This window comes from Parasteatoda tepidariorum, chromosome 4, assembly GCF_043381705.1.
Source record: "Parasteatoda tepidariorum isolate YZ-2023 chromosome 4, CAS_Ptep_4.0, whole genome shotgun sequence".
In the NCBI taxonomy this organism is placed as follows: Eukaryota; Metazoa; Arthropoda; class Arachnida; order Araneae; family Theridiidae; genus Parasteatoda; species Parasteatoda tepidariorum.
Window position 1 is genome coordinate 86,512,491 of NC_092207.1, and position 20,698 is coordinate 86,533,188.

At 30.6% G+C, this 20,698-nt stretch overlaps 1 protein-coding gene across 1 annotated transcript in view; it reads right to left on the reverse strand.

The window, feature by feature from the left end:
• The window catches only part of LOC107438693 (uncharacterized), a gene marked incomplete in the record, with an annotated part of 42,913 nt that overhangs the window by 4,809 nt on the left and 17,406 nt on the right, over positions 1-20,698 (reverse strand). The window contains 2 exon segments of the mRNA XM_043040037.2: positions 2,458-4,252; positions 4,358-4,571. Coding sequence (XP_042895971.2) covers positions 2,458-4,252; positions 4,358-4,571 — 2,009 coding nt within the window.

Sequence of the window (20,698 nt, forward strand, 5' to 3'; positions counted from 1 at the left end):
GACAGAAACATCTTTTTATGACGTTTCCATCCAACATTATAAACCACTCAACCAAAAATAGTTTATTAGTTTTTATTTCAAGTATAATTTGCGTTATTTTAATGTTGAAACTTCATGGTTTAGAAATAACTATTTACCGTGAACTTGTTCTTCATCGTATTTTTTTAAAAATATTTTTCTGTGAGAATAATCTTTGAAAAAGAATATTTGTTGTTAACGTTGCGCTTACATCAACTAAAATTATACTACTTGGAAGGAAAAATGCGATTTTTAATTTAAGGAAATAACTTTTTTGAGAAAATGTAAAAATAGTAATTGGAAATTAGAGGGGAAAAAATTGTCTTCATTACATGCATAATGCGTCAGTTATTTAACTGACATATTTTGTATACCGAATTTTGTACTATTTCATACAGGAGTAAAAATTCCAAGTTCCAATATCAACGTTTTATATTCCTAGGAACAGTATATAAATTTTATTCCTGAAAAATGTCTAATACATTGCATTTGAGCCGAGATGGTTCAGGGGCAGCCAATGAGATGAACCGGGTTTGAATCTCAGCGATGGCTGGTTGATATGAATTCCGCACCCAGCTTGCACTGACCACTGTGATGACGTGAAACATCCTCAGTTGTTGATGGATCATGGGTTAGAGTCCCCTTGCCGTCAGGTTAACCGTGGAAGGTTCTAGTGGTCTTCCCATGTAACGCAAATGCGTGTTAGTTCCATCAAAAAGTCTTCCACGAAGGCAAATTTCTGCCAATATTTGATCCAGGAATTCCCTTGTCATCTAGATTGGGTTCAAAATTAGGAGACGGAGGCCTAATTTTGAACCCAATCTAGACCCGTTCAAGGCCACGGAGGTGAACATTAATAGTTGTAAACCCAAATATGGGTCGGCTGTTCAACGATGGTTATAAAATAAAATAAAAAGTACCTTGCATTTTAAGTAAATCAACTGTTGAATTTTTTTCATTACAGATTTCAAAAAATTCGTTCAAAAACATTGGTACTTTAATCTATAATACGGGGCAAATCTGTTACAATCTTGATAAAATATTAAATTGAACTATTGTTCCGTTCAAATTGAATCATATTATCATGAAATCAAGTTTAAGAAGTTCGAATGTGTATAGTTCAACTTAGTATCATATTAAGGTTGCAGTAAAATTTGAAAAAAAAAAAAAAGATATTATGGTTTAATATTCTTTGAACTTTTAACAGAGTATTTATTTTAACTTTAAACAAATTACTTCGCTTAATAATAAATTATTGAGAAGATGGAATAACACCGGGTTGCTAAGATTCGAAAGCCTGTTAGAGTTAAACTGTTCTATATAGAAACTGCATGACTAATCAATATATTCGTTACTTTAGTTGTACACAATATATCATTCTCGAAAAGTTATAGCTGTAATACTTTTTTTACGAATGATTTTTCTTTCTAGAAAAAATAAAACTGTCTAGTCAAGTTACCCCACTAATGGGATAAAACCGGGTACACATATTAACTCTGTGGGAAATTTAGAAATACTAGAATTTCAGGGAAAAAGTAGCAGACATTTCCATTTTAATAGCATTTAGTAGCAGACATAACCATTTTTTAACACAATTTTAAAAAAAAATTATGCATGAAATTTATGTGATGTAGTCAAGGTTGTACTCAGGGGACGGAGAAAGAGAGAGACAACTGTCCCAGGGCCTGGAACGGTTAAGGACCCGACCAAAATTGTTTGCAAAAAATTTAGTGTTCATAAATTTTTTTTCAAAAGAATATAGCAGAGAATTTCTTTTATAAAAACTACACTTTTGTATAAAAGGTCTTCAAAAATTCTACAAAATAGGAAAATAAGGCTTTTTGTGCTTTGAGGATGGGAACGCAATAAATTTGTCCTGGGACCCGTAAAACCTTAGTTTAATCCTGGATTTAGTTATCTTTTTCTTGTGCTGCATTACAGTTTTTCAGAGCCCAGTATAGACACAACATCAATGGGGGTTAGGGAGAAACTGGACCGGGTAGTACTCGGGTTTAATTCGCAAGCAGTGGTAATCGAAACCAAACAGGACAGTGTTATTTATCTGGCTAAATCCTTATTGTTTGTTTCATGAATACTTAGTAAACTTGTAATAAGCGGGACTAAGAATAATTTTTTGAACTGTAATGTAATAAGGATAGTTTAAAAACAAGAGAATGTTAGAGAGTTGACATAGTAAAACAAACTTATCTACACAGACGTCGGGGATTAATCAACATCAACACATCAATATGGTAGGCCTTTCTTCTTGATTAGTAAAGTGTAATTCGGAGTTTACCCGTTAGAAAACAGATCCTACTTCACTAAAATCGGGGTACCCGGTTTTACACCAATCTCCACTAAATGCATTTTACCCCAATACAAATAATATAATTATGGAAAAGAAAGAAACAGAAAAAATAAACTACTTTAAACTTTTACCTTGGATAAGCTGGATCTTCAAAGCATATTGTATCATTGGTAGCTTTCGCACAAGCTGGAGTTTGTGTTTGTTCTTTTGTTTCTACTGGTCTTGGTGCGAATTGAAAATGATTTTCGGGAAAGATTGCAATAGGTTCAAAAGGATTTCTGTTAGGACTTACACCTTGAATCGGGTAAAAGGAAGCATCTGGTATCGATAAACCGGGGTTTCTTTCTGGATATGTTCTAAATAGTTGCGGAGGAGCCTCAGGTCTTTCTTGATTAGGCATGCCGGGTAATCCTTGAGAGAATTGCTCAGGCGTACTGCCTTCGGTTTCATTTTGGTTGTCGTTATCTTCAATTCTTACATTGGGAAAACCTCGTTGAACAGTTTCCAAAGCAGCTCTGTAAGGATCAGGACTGTTATAAACGTTGTAACTTCTAGGGACTGTAAAAAAAGGGAAAGGCTGTCTTAATGGTGCAACATTTTCTTTCGATTCCTTTTCTGTAACATTTTTAGTCGGAAGAGTTTCTTCAGTCGCGTATCCAGCTTCTGTCAAAGGGTATCTCATATATACATTATCTTGTCTCTCGAAATTGTTTTGCTCTTCAACATTATTTGGCCTTTGTATTCTTGCTCCAAATGGAACGGATATGGGATTTTCTTTGTTAGGAGTTTCGGTTAACAGCTCAGTTTGTTTTTCTTCACTTTCAGCTGGTGTAGAACTTAACATTTGTCCTGGACGAACATTGCTTTGAACAGGAACTCGGGCACGTTGCTGAGGATTTATGAATCGTGGAGGAATTTGCGATCTCTCTTCAGAGTTGGGGTAATTTGATAGGATGCTCAGAGCTGGATTAGCAAAAATATTTCCTCTTAAATTTGGATTGCCGTTAAAAAGATTAGGGCTGCGTTGATATTGGGTATTTGCTTGAGGATTACCAAATAATGCCGGAAACCCAGATCCGGCTTGATTCATGGAGTTGTCATAATTGGAATAACCTGGAGAGGATTCTTGCTGGAAGAACTGTGGCATTTGTCCTGGCATATGTGTAGGCACAGATTGAGAAACAGGAACTTGGAAGGGTGCTTGAAATAGATATTCTGAACTTGCAAAGGGATTTCTTTGATCAGTTTGTAGTGAAAATACTGTTGGAAAGTTACCTGCATTCTCAAGCTGTGGATACTGACCTTGTGAAAAGTCTGGCTGAGTATTGTAAAATGAGTTTTGAATGTCACTGGGTATTCTTCCATTTGCGTTTGCAAAATTAATCGGTTGTTGAGCAAATGGGTGTCTAAAAACGGGTCCTGGTTGGAAAGCAAAAGGTGGCTGAAATATAGAGTTATATGATTGTTGACGACCTCGAGTACGATCAGAATTTTCATTACTATTAGGAGTTCGAACTGCTTCGGCTTGTTGTGGGGCACTTTCTGATCTAAAACTCTGTCTCTGATCTCGGAAGTCATTAACAGACTGGAAAGGTCTCTGATATCCTCCTTGAGTGAGTTGAAATACAGGTGAGTTTTCAGTAGTGGGCTCGTTCCTTAAGCGGTTGTTTTCTGGCATAAAAGAAGATGGCCGTTCAGTTTCTCTCTCTTCTTTGGATTCATCAAAGCTGTTTCTTTGGAAGTTTGGTTGACTTAATTCTGGTGCTTCACTTCTAGTTTCTACATCATCTGAGTTTGATGCAAGCAAAGGTTCTTCGGTTACGGCAGATGCAAGCTTAACACTTGCAGAGTCCCCCTGTTCAGTATTGTTTTCACCGACGAAATCCTCAAACAAACCAGTACCATCAAGTAACGATTTTAGCATTTCTAGAAAGAAAAGTATTTTTTGAGGTATTTTAAACAATCTAAAAAATTATGCAGTTTTTCACAGGTGAAGGTGAAATAGTCAACCCGTTACTTAAAATGCCTTACTTAACCCCTCCGGATCGTCGTCATCATCGTCATCATCAGTAGATGTCATTCCATTTTCAGGATTACCATTTTTTTCCTCTTCTGGATCCATGACTAAGAACTTAATCGTCGAGTCCGAAGGTTGTAAGTCATCTGAAGAGCTAGCAGGTGCCACGTTTTCATTCTCGGTAATTGTCTGTGACTGACCTTTCACAATAGTTAACAGTAACACGAGCTGTAATAAACAGAAATTTATAATTGAAAATTGATTACACATTTTTAATCTTTCACTAAGAAATTGTGCTGTTCATAAACAGAATTATTTTTCTTTTGAATAAAGTTGAAGAAGTTTCTTTGTGAATTAACATCGTATTTAAAGAATCTATTTCATGACCTGAATTTTCATAATTTTTTTTAAAACAAAAATCACCATTTATATTTTTTTAAGTGTAACTATATTCGATTTCAACGTAAGCTAGCAATTAAAAATTTTTTTAAAGTAAAGTGAAAAGTAAATTTATAAAACTGCTGCCTTTTTTTTAAGAATTAAGTTTTAATATCATCTGCTTATTGTAACTGAAAGAAACTTTGTAGGATACAAATAGCACTTTTCAGAAAATATCGATTATAACCTCGAAAGATGAGTTTAAGTTCAAAAATGCATAAATTTCTAAGAATTGTGATATACTGATGAAATATTGTTACTATCATGCAATTTATCTGTTTATCTTAGTTCTTGAAAAAGGATATTGAATGCATGGATACTAGTATGAAGTGTTGCATGGATACTAGTGCGAATGTTGCATTGTATGCATGGATACTAGTGTGGAATGTTTGAAAGAAAACATTGCCCCAGTGTTGCCTCCATTACAAAAAAATTGAAATATTGTTTTATGTATAGACTTTGTTTGGATACATTTCTACTAACTTATATATAACTTTTTATAATGTATTTCTTTTTGAATGATCATAAGTTTTAAAACAAAAGGTATTTTAAAAATTAAACAACAAAGTGTTTCCCCGCATAAATCGAAACATAAATGGATTTTAAACAGAATTTTTCCTAAAATTTTGATGAAGATTATACCAAATATATTTCATTTCAAACTGTTGGATTATAAGCCATTGGATTATAAGCGATGTGCTATGTGCGGGTTTTCAAAGTCGTAATTTCTTAAAATTTAGATCGAAACCTTATAAAAAAATAAAGTCTTTTAAACTATCATAATCTTTAAAATTTGAAGTATTTAAATAATGAATCAGGAAGTGCTGTCCCATAAAGATAGCATAAACAATGTATGATTCCCTTCTTTTTTTTTGCAATTTTTAATCCTATCATTTACATTAATAAAAAAAAAATAAAAAAAGAAAAACAGAAACGTAGCTAGACTTAACCAGGCCCGTTTTTCCTTCGAATGTTATCCTGAAAACAAACAACCAAATTTCTAAAATTTTCGTTTCAAATTTTGTACTATTGTTTATTATTATTATTTTTTAAATATACACATATATCGTTAGCAATAGTAACTCACAGAATCACGGCATTTTGTGATATTAAAGACGTTGCTTAAAAATCCACTTAAAAATGTTAAAAATAAAAATTCCTTAATTGTTGAGATTCACTTATTTCTTGTAAATGATATGCTTTATTGAAATATCAAGTTCATATACATATACATCAGTGTTTCCCAAACTTATGACTTTTGTGTACCCTTTCTAAATTTTTCGTAACGCTGTGTGCCCCCTAATAAAGAAATGAATGAATTTTATACTATAAATAAATTGCACAAAAGTTAAAAATCACAACTGGCTGTTGACACCACTAATTATTAGCTGTTAACTCTGAAAAAAAAATAGCTAATATAAAAATACGTAATCGTAAATTTTCTTGTTTTTAAATAAAATGTTTTGAAATTTTCGTTTGTTGCAAGATATTTCGCATAAGAACGCGTACCCCAGCTAAACTGTTCCCGTACCCCTGGGGGTACGCGTACCACACTTTGGGAAACACTGATATACATATATGATAGTTCATATACCCATACATATATGATAGATTATATACATACATAATTTGAGGTTAAATTTTCGTACATTAATAAATTTAAATTAACATTATTGAAATAAAATTACATACATTTGTATTCAGAAGCTTAAAATAAGTATCTAAGAAATAATTTTTTGGTGGCAATTTCTTTAAATGTTACTATAAATTTAAAGAACTATAGTTTCTAAACAGAAATAGTTGTATCTATAGAGTAGAAAATTTCCATTTATACTTTTTTTCAACGGGACAAAGAGTTCTTATTGCCGAACTGTTAATAATACTTTCTCTTAACCGAAAGTAGCGTGCTAGGTTTTGTAAGAGTGTTTTGCACTAGTTTGTTTTCAGAAAAGAAAGTTTTGCATGTTCACGCTCAAGTTAATCTTTAGGTTTTCGTTTAACTGTGACTGTAACCTATCATTTTCCGATTGAGGAAGAAATGAGTTGTCACGCAGTTGCTTGCGAATTCAAATGAATTGTTGGGGAGATAGCGGGGTGGACCTTGTTTCACAATTTAGGGAGTTCTATTACGAGAATGAATAGGTATCCTATTTTGTTTGGACGCTGGGTGTGGAAATTTCTTGTAACGTGTATTCTAAAAAATATTTTCTTTTTATTCCAAGGCGTGAAAGGAGCTCATTAGAATGTTTCGAGGTTGTACTTTTTCCTTTGTTGTTAAAGTTTAGAAATAAGTTTTCTGTTCTCATTATTAGAAAGTCCTATCTTGAAAGAAGATAGTNAAAAAAAAAAAAAAAAAAAAAAAAAAAAAAAAAAAAAAAAAAAAAAAAAAAAAAAAAACAGAAACGTAGTTAGACTTAACCAGGCCCGTTTTTCCTTCGAATGTTATCCTGAAAACAAACAACTAAATTTCTACAATTTTCGTTTCAAATTTTGTACTATTGTTTATTATTATTTTTTTTTTAATATCACAGAAGCACGGCATTTTGTGATATTAAAGACGTTGCTTAAAAATCCGCTTAAAAATGTTAAAAATAAAAATTCCTTAATTGTTGAGATTTACTTATTTCTTGTAAATGATATGCTTTATTGAAATATCAAGTTCATATACATATACATATATGATAGTTCATATACCCATACATATATAATTTGAGGTTAAATTTTCGTACATTAATAAATTTAAATTAACATTATTGAAATAAAATTACATACATTTGTATTCGAAAGCTTAAAATAAGTATCTAAGAAAAAATTTTTTGGTGGCAATTTCTTTAAATGTTACTATAAATTTAAAGAACTATAGTTTCTAAACAGAAATAGTTGTATCTATAGAGTAAAAAGTTTCCATTTATACTTTTTTTCAACGGGACAAAGAGTTCTTATTGCCGAACTGTTAATAATACTTTCTCTTAACCGAAAGTAGCGTGCTAGGTTTTGTAAGAGTGTTTTGCACTAGTTTGTTTTCAGAAAAGAAAGTTTTGCATGTTCACGCTCAAGTTAATCTTTAGGTCTTCGTTTAACTGTGACTGTAACCTATCATTTTCCGATTGAGGAAGAAATGAGTTGTCACGCAGTTGCTTGCGAATTCAAATGAATTGTTGGGGAGATAGCGGGGTGGACCTTGTTTCACAATTTAGGGAGTTCTATTACGAGAATGAATAGGTATCCTATTTTGTTTGGACGCTGGGTGTGGAAATTTCTTGTAACGTGTATTCTAAAAAATATTTTCTTTTTATTCCAAGGCGTGAAAGGAGCTCATTAGAATGTTTCGAGGTTGTACTTTTTCCTTTGTTGTTAAAGTTTAGAAATAAGTTTTCTGTTCTCATTATTAGAAAGTCCTATCTTGAAAGAAGATAGTAGCATCGACCATCAAGTGCGGTCTTGAAACTTTGTCGTACTTGTTTTCGAACAGGAATATTCCAACCGTTGTGTGGTGGAAGGCCAACTTTACGTTAATTTATTTTGCATTGCATCTTTTTCCTTTGTCTTAAATGTTTAAAAGCTTTCATCACTTGATTTTTTTTTGTAATTTTTTTTACAAAAGTTTAATAAGTTTACCGAAAATTTCGTTTATTTGAACTTACAAACTCATGAAGAAAATGCACAGTATAATTGATTTGTTACACATTTTGTTTTGTCTTTACTCTTTGATTTTTTTGTAAATAAATTTATATACATGTTTTGTACAGAGTCAATAAGCTTTTATACAGGGTGTTCAGTGATCACCACTCTCATTATATATTTTTAGAGTCCTTGCCTAGACTTAATTCAAAGAAGGGGTAGTATTTAAAAAGCGCAATATCATATTTATGCAAGCGAAACCATGATAAAATTATCAAATTTAATCTTATTTGTTAAATTTCCTCACATATTATAAAACCACATTTTATTGTTAATTTTACCAGAGGGCTTCGGTAAAAATAACTAATCTTTTTAGTGTTCCCATATAGCCAGAAACACAGAAATTTTTTTCCATATTCTTGTAGTTTTGGTCAGAGTGGAAAGTATATTTTTTTTTCTCAGTATAGAATTATTCAAAATCATCTCTTTTTACTTTTAAAAACTAAATGAAAAAGAAATGTATATATATATTTTTTCCACTTGTATCAAATAAATGCTATTTGATAATGTGTGATTTGATGATTAAGGATGTGATTCTTTATTCGATTTAAAGAGTTAAAAAAAATCTGGAAAAGTTATCGTACTGTATGATAATAACATTTCTTAAAAAAGAAACATAATTCTAGTTATTAAAATCAAAAAATAACTGTATTTAATCCAATAATTTGGTACTCTTTCCCTTCGTATACTAAAGATAATATATCAATAAATCAACCGGATACAAATAGTTTTCAAATTATAGCTCTTATTTCCATACATTTACTGCAAAAATTCTGAATTGAAAAAAGATTTAACCCAATAAATGATTTTTATGTTTTTTAAATGCTATGATAAAATTATCAACACTATGATAAAATTATATTAAAATTATCAATTAAATTATCTAAATTATCAATTATCAAATTTTACCACACTTAAAAAATTTTATCAAATATTATAAAATCATATTTTATTCTTAAGTTTACCAAAAGTCATTTCCAAAAGTCTTCAGCAAAAATTACAGTACTTTTTGGTGTTGCCGTAGAACTAGAAAACTAGGTAAATGTTTAACATATTCTGGTAATTTTGACCATACTTTTTTTCTCAGTGGACTACTAAAGGTGTAACATTGTGCTAAAAAGATTGGTACTTTTTAAAATACATACATTTGGGACTAATTAAGGTACCATGGCAGTGCAAAGAGGCGATTTCTGAACTATTTTTATATGTCCCTACTTTTGTAACCTAAGTACTCAAGCATGCTTATCTTTACTTACGGTGCTTACCATGATGATGCTTGTCATTCACTTGGTCAGCTTGTTATATCACCCGTAAGCAAATGGTTAAGCAGTTTTAATTGTTTTTAACTGGTGAATATTACAGTCATAATAATACAAAATTTCAAAATAAACTTAACGATTATGCAACTATTACATAATTAGTTTTACATTGCATGTTTATAAGTTTTTCGAAAGCTCTCCCTCGTTTCAAGGTGCCAGAATTTAGAGGTTTTTTTTTTCAAGAAAAAAGGATTTAAAATGAGGCCAGTAACCTTTATTTACAGACTATGAATAAAACTGCGGAAAGTTTAAATTTCCATATCTTTGTCTCTAATTGATTTTTATTGACATGGTCTGCCGGATTTGAAAGCGAACGCGTCTAATGAAAATTTCTCATGTGTATGGTTTAGCTTTATTTGCAATGGTCAAGTGTCCAAGTTTTGGTTGCATGCATATTGTTGGGTAATGATACAAGACATGCGAGATGCTGATATACGCGGGCGTACTGCGTGACATTCAAAATGTTGATATAAAAAATTCTTTGATTAAAAATACCTGACCCGAATTAACCGCATGAGCAACACTGTATTTTAAATTTTTCGTACTCTTTTTTTTATTGCCTATTTATACCATTGTGAGACAATCACCTCTTGTCAAGAGCGTGGAATCAAATTCAAAAGGTGTTTTCAATTTCCACGAAACGGTTAATGAATTTGTTAAAAAGTCATAAATGTAAAAGTTTAGTTTTTTTTCTTTATTCAGATTAATTTTTTGGGAAAAAGCACTTAATAAATTTTTGTTTCATATGTCGGAAGGGTAAAGGTTCTTTTCTTTTAGTTTTTAAGTTTAACATTCAAATCCTTTCATTTCTAAAGGAAAATCTAGTTAAAACATCTGAGGAGGGTTTAGTTCTTAATTGTACGTTATTGTAAATAAATTTAATAAAAACCTTGTTTGTTTATTTATATAATTTTTACCATATGCAAATCGATTTCGGGCGAATCCATGGACAAAATTATGTCAAAACAAGCAATTCATGTTTCTTTCTCTCTCTCTCTCTCTCTTTTTTTCTTTTATTTTTTTCTTAAATAAAAGTTAGTTTTTCAAAACTATTATTTGTCAACTTTTTAAAATTGTCCGGGATAATATTACCTTGCGCACATCCATCTTTGGACCCATCTTTGGTAACTTACAAATCAAACGCACTTCAATACTGCAGTATGAACGCACCATAAAACAAAACTCCTCTATTTACGCTTTTACCTCAATTTTCGCTTCTGTTTTCATATTTTGTAATCTGGCAATCTTGTTACGAAAATATTTTAAATTGTTCTTGAAGAATTTTCCGTTCATTTAAGTTCATTTGAATTAGCTACTCGTTTCATAGATTTCGTTTTATGTTTTATTCTGTCTTTTCTTTACATTTTATTTTCTGTTTTAACGTGATATTTTTACTTAATGTGTTCAATTTAATTATTGTAAATTTCTTGTAAAAATTTTTTTTGAGTGCTCCTTACACTATTCTCTTGACATATTTTACTTTGGCTATATTGATACAATATCAGTAAGCACTTCTTCTGACGGATATGATCGTGTGAGCTGATGAAAAGATTAGAACTTTTATTTTCCGGATATTTAATAAGTTTCACCCTTTTTTTTGGATATTTTTTTCATTTATTAATTTTATTATTAGTATTTTTTTCCCTTTTTTTCATTGTTCCGTAATTTTTTCCACGTTTTCTCTACATTTTGAACTTATTTTATGAGTCCTATTTACTTGCAGCTTATGCGCAGTAATTTTTCATAATTTTCTTCGTTCTTTTTCTTATATATATATGAGCAATTCTACAAATAAACGCCAGTTAAGCGGCCAAAAAAAAAATAAAAAAAATTTTTGGGAGGCACACTATTTCTACATGAATTTTCTTCTTCTTTACACCCTAAAAAGGCGAGAAAAAATCGNTACAAGATACTTGTGTAGGTAACAGAGAATTTGATCGAGGTATAGCACTCTTTTTAACTTCTGAAAACAAGCGTCCAATATATTTGACATTAAGTCTTAATTTATCTCTTAACAAAATAATGTCTTATGATTATTTTTTTCTGCATGTATGTCAATACAAAACTATCGTCTAATTAAAAATACAATTGGTTTTAATCTTGTTAGTCAGAACCTTTAACTACAATGAAAAAATATTTATAAAAAAGTAAGAAATTTTATTACATTGGATTACTTTTGGACTGTTTTAAGGTAAATAAATACAATGAATATATATCCAATACAATATATTATCCAATATTGCATATATTATCCAATATCTAACCAATAATATCCAGTCCAATAATCCAATATATAATATCCAATACATTCTACATTATGGTTTAATTTATCTCTTAAAAAATAATATTTTATGATTATTTTTTCTGTATTTATGCCAATACAAATCACTCGTCTACGTTAAAATATAGTTGGTTTTACTCTTGTAGGTCAGAAAGTTTAATTACAGTGAAAAAATATGTATAAAAAAAGTAAGAAATTTGATTAGATTAGAACTGCAAATAGAGGGAATAAATATCTCAGTATGTGAGTCAAGTGGATTTATTTGCAATACCGAAATGCGAAAAAATACACTGTAAGAGGTATGTAAAATATGCTGAAAATTAAAATTTATTATTTTATATGTATTAATTAAAGAAATTAAAAATAGTAGTTAAGTTTAATTAATTATCGTCAAGTCATTTACTTTTTTTAAGCTGTATATTTCTAAGTTAAAGTCACATCTTCTTAATAATATAAAACTCAAGTTTCAGCAGATTATAAAAAAAAAAAAAAAAAAAAATTAAAGGTATTNTTATATCTAAAAAAAAAAAAAAAAATTAAAATTATTAAATTTGGCAATTTCATGTTTATTAATTTTAATTATTTTTATTCTGTTTGTAACCAGTGTTGTGCAGTCGACCCAACTTTGGTTATATGACTATCAGTGTTCATCTCCGTAACCATATCATATTGAACCCAACACGGAAGACAAGGAAACTCCTGCATCAAACGTTCGAACAAAATAGCCTTCATGGAGGACTTTTTGATGGAACAAACCAGCATAAGAGTTATATGGAGTTAAAAACCGCGAAAACTTCTCAATGGTAAGAAGCTGCTCTAACTCATGATATGTTCATTTCTTGAAGCTAACGTAAAAGTGCAAAATCTCCCTTATATTTGTCTTACGTTAACCGTAACTTTATTCTCGACTCCTAGCGACTTTGAAATTTGTAGAGAAATTTTTGTGCGCTGTGAAGCTCAAATAGCGTTAGCATTAGAGTTAGGGGGAAATGTAATGCTTTTCAAAATTTTTTTAAAGTAAAAAACAACGTTAATTGAAAAACGAAAAATTTTATAGCGTACCAAAATAATAGCTTATTGAGAAAAATGCTTGGTTGTAAAGTCCGGCTATCTTGAGTTGCATGTGATCAATAAAATCATGATACTAAGAATCGTTAAGCTATATTTTGATGAGCTGAACTTCTATAAAAAATGTTTTGCTAAATTTAATAATGTAAAGTCAATCGGATGGGCAACAAATAATATTAAAAAAGAAAATGAAATTATTTAAACTTTTTTAATTGTGTGGTATATGCCTGTCAGTTTTATTTACGATTGCGCAGTGTAGATTAAAAATGATTGATTGATTTCTTTGTTGCCTGTGATCATTTTAATCTAGACACTTTATTTTATAACCGTCGTTGAACAGCCGACCCATTTTTCGTATTTGCGACTACTAATGTTCAATGTCGTAGCCTTGTAATCTTGAACCCAATCCAGAAGACAAGGGAACTCTTGCATCAAGCATTGGGAGAAATTTGCTTCCATGGAGGACTTTTTAATGGAACTAACCTGTATTTGCGTTACATGGAGAGGAAAACCACGAAAACTCCCTCCCCCGGTTAGCCCTACGGCAACGGGACTCTAACCCTTGATCCGCCTACCACTGAGGATATTTTACGTCAGCACTGTGGTCGGTGCCAGCCGGATGCGGAATTCGAGTCGACCAGCCATCGCTGGGAGTCGAACTCGGTTCACCTCACTGGAAGGTGAACGCTCTATCCCCTGAGCCATCACTGCTCTAATCTAGACATTGCTCTGGAAGCGTATTTAAGAAACTGGACGTTGATTAATGGGTAGGGCAAAAATAATATAAATTGATGTACTAATATTATTTGTTGGATGGAGATATTTGTATTCATTGGGATATCTGCAGTCAATAGTAATGGCAAATGCGTGTTTAAGAAAAAGGACACAGCTCACACTAAGTATAATTATTACTGGATAAGTCTCACGGCTTGGGGTTGAGATGGATGGAAAAATTATGGATCTAACTTTTCAGGCCATTTCTTCGTGTCCAGAACAATAAATGATAACGTGTTTTCAAAAAATCTAAATTTGAACAGCGTAAAATTAGTACAACTATTATTAATTAATCAGACCCGAGAAAACCTTGCAAAACAACTGTTATCTTTTAAGGCGTTTTGAAAAAAAAATTTAAAACAGTGGAGTAAGTAATTTAGCTAAATGGATGGTATCACGTGACGAATTTGTATGGATCCATTATTTTATTCCTCAACCGAACAATCGTAAAAGAAGTTCAAAAAATGGAATCAAATGCAATATCCATTTTTTTTAAATACTCATTTTGAATTGTGTGCATTTTCTTAAACACGCATTTTTAGCTGCGTCTATTTTCTTAAATTCGCATTTAGAGCTGCGTCCATTTTCTTAAATTCGTATTTAGAGCTGCGCCCATTTCTTAAATTCGCATTTAGAGCTGCTTCCATTTCTTAAACACGTATTTTAAGCTGTGCTAATTTTCTTAAACGCGTTTTTTTGAGCTATGTCCGCTTCTTAACCACGCATTTTGAAATATGTCCATTTTCATAAACACACATTTTGAGCTGTGTCGAGAACGGGTATTCATCCCGTATATTAAACTTGTAATTAAATATTATGTATGTTTATCAATATCTTAAATGCTTCCATTATTTGATCATTGTCAGTACAAAAGAATGTACATTTTATTTTGAAGTCATTTTCAGAAAATAAAATTATTTTCAATATGTTTAAAACCGACAAGCTGATAGCAATATCAGGAATATGTTTGCCATCGAGTTATTTTCAAAGCAATGCTCAAGAAATCTTGCATTGTAATATAAAAAAATAATAAAATGCAAATAAAATAAGATGCAGAAAGTGCCAAAGATATTTATATTTCATAATCCTATGAGCACAAGCAGCATTGTCTAAAATCAAAATTACCGAACACGAGTGCTTGTTGACCTACATTGCCCTCACTTCCTCCGATGAAAAAGAAGTCATAAAACTACAGCGTCTTTGACAACAGAGGAAATAAAAAATTAATTGTTTTCCTTCAAAAAACAAACACGCACTTGTTTCATACCTGGTTTAAGAAAATTTAAATATATTTTGACTCTAATTGATCTTATGCGTCAAATAATTATTTTATATATCCACAAAAAGTGAACTATGAAGTTGGGATTAATAGGTGTAATTACACTCTAAGAAATTTCCGCAAAATTCGGTGAGTTAGCCGTTGATTTGTAAGCCCAGCTTCTTTCCTGAAGAAAACAGCCCAGTGCCCGTAAATGTAATGAATTTCTGCAAAATAGTTGATTGTTAATTTATACTACCATTTCCCTTATTTGAGAAAAATGCCATGTGAAATCGGAACGTGTGTACAATTCCCTATGGTGGTAACAGCATTTGGCCGCAGGAGGTAAAAGTCCCAGGTTCTATCCCATCCGACGGCAAACCATTTGCATTTTCTCTACATTACTGGCTATGGGCAAAAAATAAACAACTCTTTTAGTACAGAAAGCAGCTCTACACGTTATCGACTCGTCCCATGGATCACTTTGATTCGACTAACAAATCGCATGAGTCTCAAGCAATGTCAATACCCAAACTATAGACTAGATATTAAATTATAGACCGACGTCAAAACCCAAACTATATTAGTAAAAGGTAACTTTTGCTTACATAATGTTAATTTACGGTCAGTGGCCATATATTTTAGGTCAAAAAAGCCTCTATTTTTAAGGTAATCTAACATAATTACGTAATAAACGTAATATCTTTACGGGTATAATATTTTTACTGTCAGTGACTGAAATACTTTTTTACCGGTCCCTGACTAGTTTCTAACAGTGCAATTTTTTATACAGGAATATATCATGACATTACGTAGTCAATATTATATAGTCGATATTTGTGGAGGTGGCTGAGATTCACAAAGCATTTTGTAACATACTACACAAAATGTACAACTTATAAAAGTTTCCCCTCCACGGGTTACTGTTTTTCTTTAACTGAATACCCTGGTATAGTTGAATTTCCAAAATACCTTNAAATTTAAATATATTTTGACTCTAATTGATCTTATGCGTCAAATAATTATTTTATATATCCACAAAAAGTGAACTATGAAGTTGGGATTAATAGGTGTAATTACACTCTAAGAAATTTCCGCAAAATTCGGTGAGTTAGCCGTTGATTTGTACGCCCAGCTTCTTTCCTGAAGAAAACAGCCCAGTGCCCGTAAATGTAATGAATTTCTGCAAAATAGTTGATTGTTAATTTATACTACCATTTCCCTTATTTGAGAAAAATGCCATGTGAAATCGGAACGTGTGTACAATTCCCTATGGTGGTAACAGCATTTGGCCGCAGGAGGTAAAAGTCCCAGGTTCTATCCCATCCGACGGCAAACCATTTGCATTTTCTCTACATTACTGGCTATGGGCAAAAAATAAACAACTCTTTTAGTACAGAAAGCAGCTCTACACGTTATCGACTCGTCCCATGGATCACTTTGATTCGACTAACAAATCGCATGAGTCTCAAGCAATGTCAATACCCAAACTATAGACTAGATATTAAATTATAGACCGACGTCAAAACCCAAACTATATTAGTAAAAGGTAACTTTTGCTTACATAATGTTAATTTACGGTCAGTGGCCATATATTTTAGGCCAAAAAAGCCTCTATTTTTAAGGTAATCTAACATAATTACGTAATAAACGTAATATCTTTACGGGTATAATATTTTTACTGTCAGTGACTGAAATACTTTTTTACCGGTCCCTGACTAGTTTCTAACAGTGCAATTTTTTATACAGGAATATATCATGACATTACGTAGTCAATATTATATAGTCGATATTTGTGGAGGTGGCTGAGATTCACAAAGCATTTTGTAACATACTACACAAAATGTACAACTTATAAAAGTTTCCCCTCCACGGGTTACTGTTTTTCTTTAACTGAATACCCTGGTATAGTTGAATTTCCAAAATACCTTTTAAAATAATTAATAAAAACTTAAAACTTGATATCAATGCGAACTATATGAATGGTTATACTAATTTAATAACATATTTTTTTAAATTCAAAATCAGTTTTTATATAAGGATTTTTGAAATCACTGATAAGCTATTAGCATATGGCATTTAAATTCTAAAATATTGCAGAAAAAGAATGACGGTAATTGCAACAAATTGGTAAATCACTGACGGGTTGGTAATTTCAAAAAAAAATTTTGTTTTTATTGTAAAATAATTTTTAACGATATTATTTTTTTCATTGACTTTTAACATTTCATATTCTTTTTTACGAAAAAAAATTTTGTTTTAACAAAAATATTTTCGCAACTTAGTTTACAAATTGTTGTATCCAATAATTGTAGTCATTACAAAATATTTTAAAACAAAATGTCTGATTTAAAAACTGTAGCGAATTATAATTAATTTAATGAAATTTTTGTGAAATTAATTTAACAAAAACTTATTTTAAGAAAAACCATTAAATAAATTGTTGTTCAGTTTTAAAGAATATCAAAATTAAAAACTATAATAATTGCATGAAGTATTTGTTTTAATAAATAAATTCTTTCTTTCATTTCTAATTTAGTTATTTCAATTATTTTTTTGCAATAAATAAATTTTTTATAGTTATTTTTTGAAAAGTCACGCGTTACACTAAATTAAACTATTTAAGTGTTTATAATAGTATTTATTTACAATTTTTTTTAATGTTTTTATATGGATAGTTTTGGTAGATGGCTATGGAAGGTTTTTGTTTCTGAAACAAAACTGTAATTTGTCCATTTTCGAGCCATTATTTATTTTGTATTCAAGTCGATTGGCTTTATATACATGTTACACAAAGTACATTCTACCTTCACTTAGAAATCATTTTTCTCCAATAATTAATAAGAATATTAAAGAATATTAAAGAAGATTTCAGCAAGTAATAAAAATGATTTTCATTGAAAAGTGAGGCCTTTTCCATAACTCTTTCACTTTTCTAGCATAATACGATGAAATAAAACATTTCTGGAATTATAATCACAAATTAAAAAACCATTCTCCCAATACAATAAGACTGTAAACAAATAAATAAGTACGGATATCATGCAAATTATTCAACGTTATCAAAACGTAATAGCGCATTGTTTTTTTTTATTCAACTCGCAATAATTTCTTGTGACCCTTTCTACGCCCTGACGCCATCAAACTGGATTTTTTCTCCCTTCAAGTTTCAGTAGTATTTATATGAAATGTTTCTTTCGAAAATATAAAGTCGTAATGTTATAAAAAAGATTTTACAATTGTCTTTTAAGAGAAAACTAATTTAAAGATAATTTTTTTTTAAATGAAAGTATTATTTTTATGATAATAGCCTTTAATAATTTTCTTTTTCATTCGCATTATTAAAGGATTACCATTATAAACATGATTTTTTTCATTTGTTAAGGAAACAAAAGCTTTAATAACACGAGTAAAAGATATAACTTTTCAGAAATTTTGTATGGCGTTGATCATGTGAGTGTGTTTCTTACACCTAATAAAACTTATTACTATGAAACCTTATTATTAAAACATTATTCAATTTGAACCGCAAAGTGGGTTAATTTAACATCTAACTAAGGTTGCAGTAAGTTTTCATACGTAGCTTAGCGTTGAACCGATTGTTCGTGAGAATATATAGTAAATATGCTTTTTTTGCAATTGGGTACTTGCAATCGACATCACGCGTGGGTTAGCCAATGATGTACGCTGTACGGCAAATACACGTGACGTCGCTTGCAGGCATCCAACTAAATCTGATTCAAAAATTCATTCAATTTGATAATAAATACAAACTTAAAATATATAACGTTAAAAAGCCACGCACAATCATGTGATTAGACGTAGACATTTAATAATGCCTGCCTAATCACATATTTGCAAGTACCAAAGTTGCGAGTTATTAAATGCAAGTACTCGATTATGTGATTAAAAATATGCATGACTTGCAAAAAATGAATTGATTCATGCAAAAATGTTTTTGATTCATGCAAAAGAGGATGAAACTTCGGAATGTAACTAAGTTGGTTAAGAAATGCTTTACTTACGTAAATAAAATTTTAAGGATACAAACGCACAAAAAAAAACCTCGTTTATATTATTTAAATTATTGTTTACATTTAAAATGATATAATAACAATAATAAAAATGCACATACGAGTCCACACAACTCTAATAGTTCGGACACAGATTAGGATAGATTCTTAGATCGTGATACTATACTACAAGCGGGAATTAAAGTAAATTTTTTGAATTTTGCAAAATATTTAGAATAATTCCATATTTTTTTTTGGAAAAATTATAATAATAAAATGAACATGGTGTGCAATTTCGTGGAAATAAAAATAGCGTTTAATAGGCAATTTTCTCAATAGCCTTTTGTAATAGTGTTAAACAATACTAATTTTTAGTATATTTTTCCAATTGGAAAATTACTATGCGTTATTGTTAGGAAATAGAATATGGGCTTAAGTAATTCAACCTAAGGGCTAGATAGACCCTAAAATAGTTATTTTTATGTATAATTTGCCATTATTAGATTATTTAAGAAAGCTCACGGATCTTTTTCAGACAGAAAATGGATTTTAATTCCTCCGTTAGAATTTATGTGTGCGAAATTTTCTTTCATTATTCAGTAAATTGACATTTTTGTATACTTTTGTTTCATTTTATTTCTTTAAACGTGAACTTAGTTACCAAATTTTAGATTTTAAGAATCACTTTTAAAACTTGAACTTTGAAAACATTAAAGCTTTGAAAAAGTTCTGATAACACTTACAACCTAAATATTCAAACTTTTGCAATCAAGTTCAGTAAACCACATTTTTAGTTAATAAAACAAAGCAAAAAATATTCAAAAATATTAGTTGGTTACTGAATAAAATTTGAAATTCTGGACATATATTGGGTTGTTCAAAAAATAAAAAAGTCCTCGACGACGGCAAATTTCTCGTAAGACTTTTGATCCAGGAGTTCCCTTGTCTTCTGGATTGGGCTTAAAATTACAAGGCTACTGAGTTGAACTTTAATAGTCTTAAACCCAAAATTGGGTCGGCTGTTCAATGACGGTTATAAAACAAAATGTACAGCTTAAATGAAGTTGACTGTGAAAAAAATATATTTAAATCCTCCTACTGGGTTAAAACGAAATTTTCGAACAACCCGATAATTTTCTGTAAGTTAGCCTGGAGGAAACAAAATCCTTTTTCGGCTTGAAGGGTACCCGCAACTGTATATATTAAAAAAATAATAATAATTGGGTATCGAGAGAAGCATATTTTGGTGCCTGACAGGGAAACCAATTGCTGCGGTTTCGAATCCCTCTCAGTGCACAGTGGGTCAGCATCCAAGGTCTCGAGGCCAAATATTAGTATTTCCATAAAATTTGTTTCAAAATTTGGGTTTTTTTATTTAGGGGGTTTTATGTGCAGGTAAATTGAATTCATGGTTGAAATTTTGAAATACACTAAAAATACTCCAAAAAACAAAATGGCGGCTGAAATATGGCGAGTAAAAAAAAAAATAAATATTATAATACGTTTAAATAATTAAATATAGC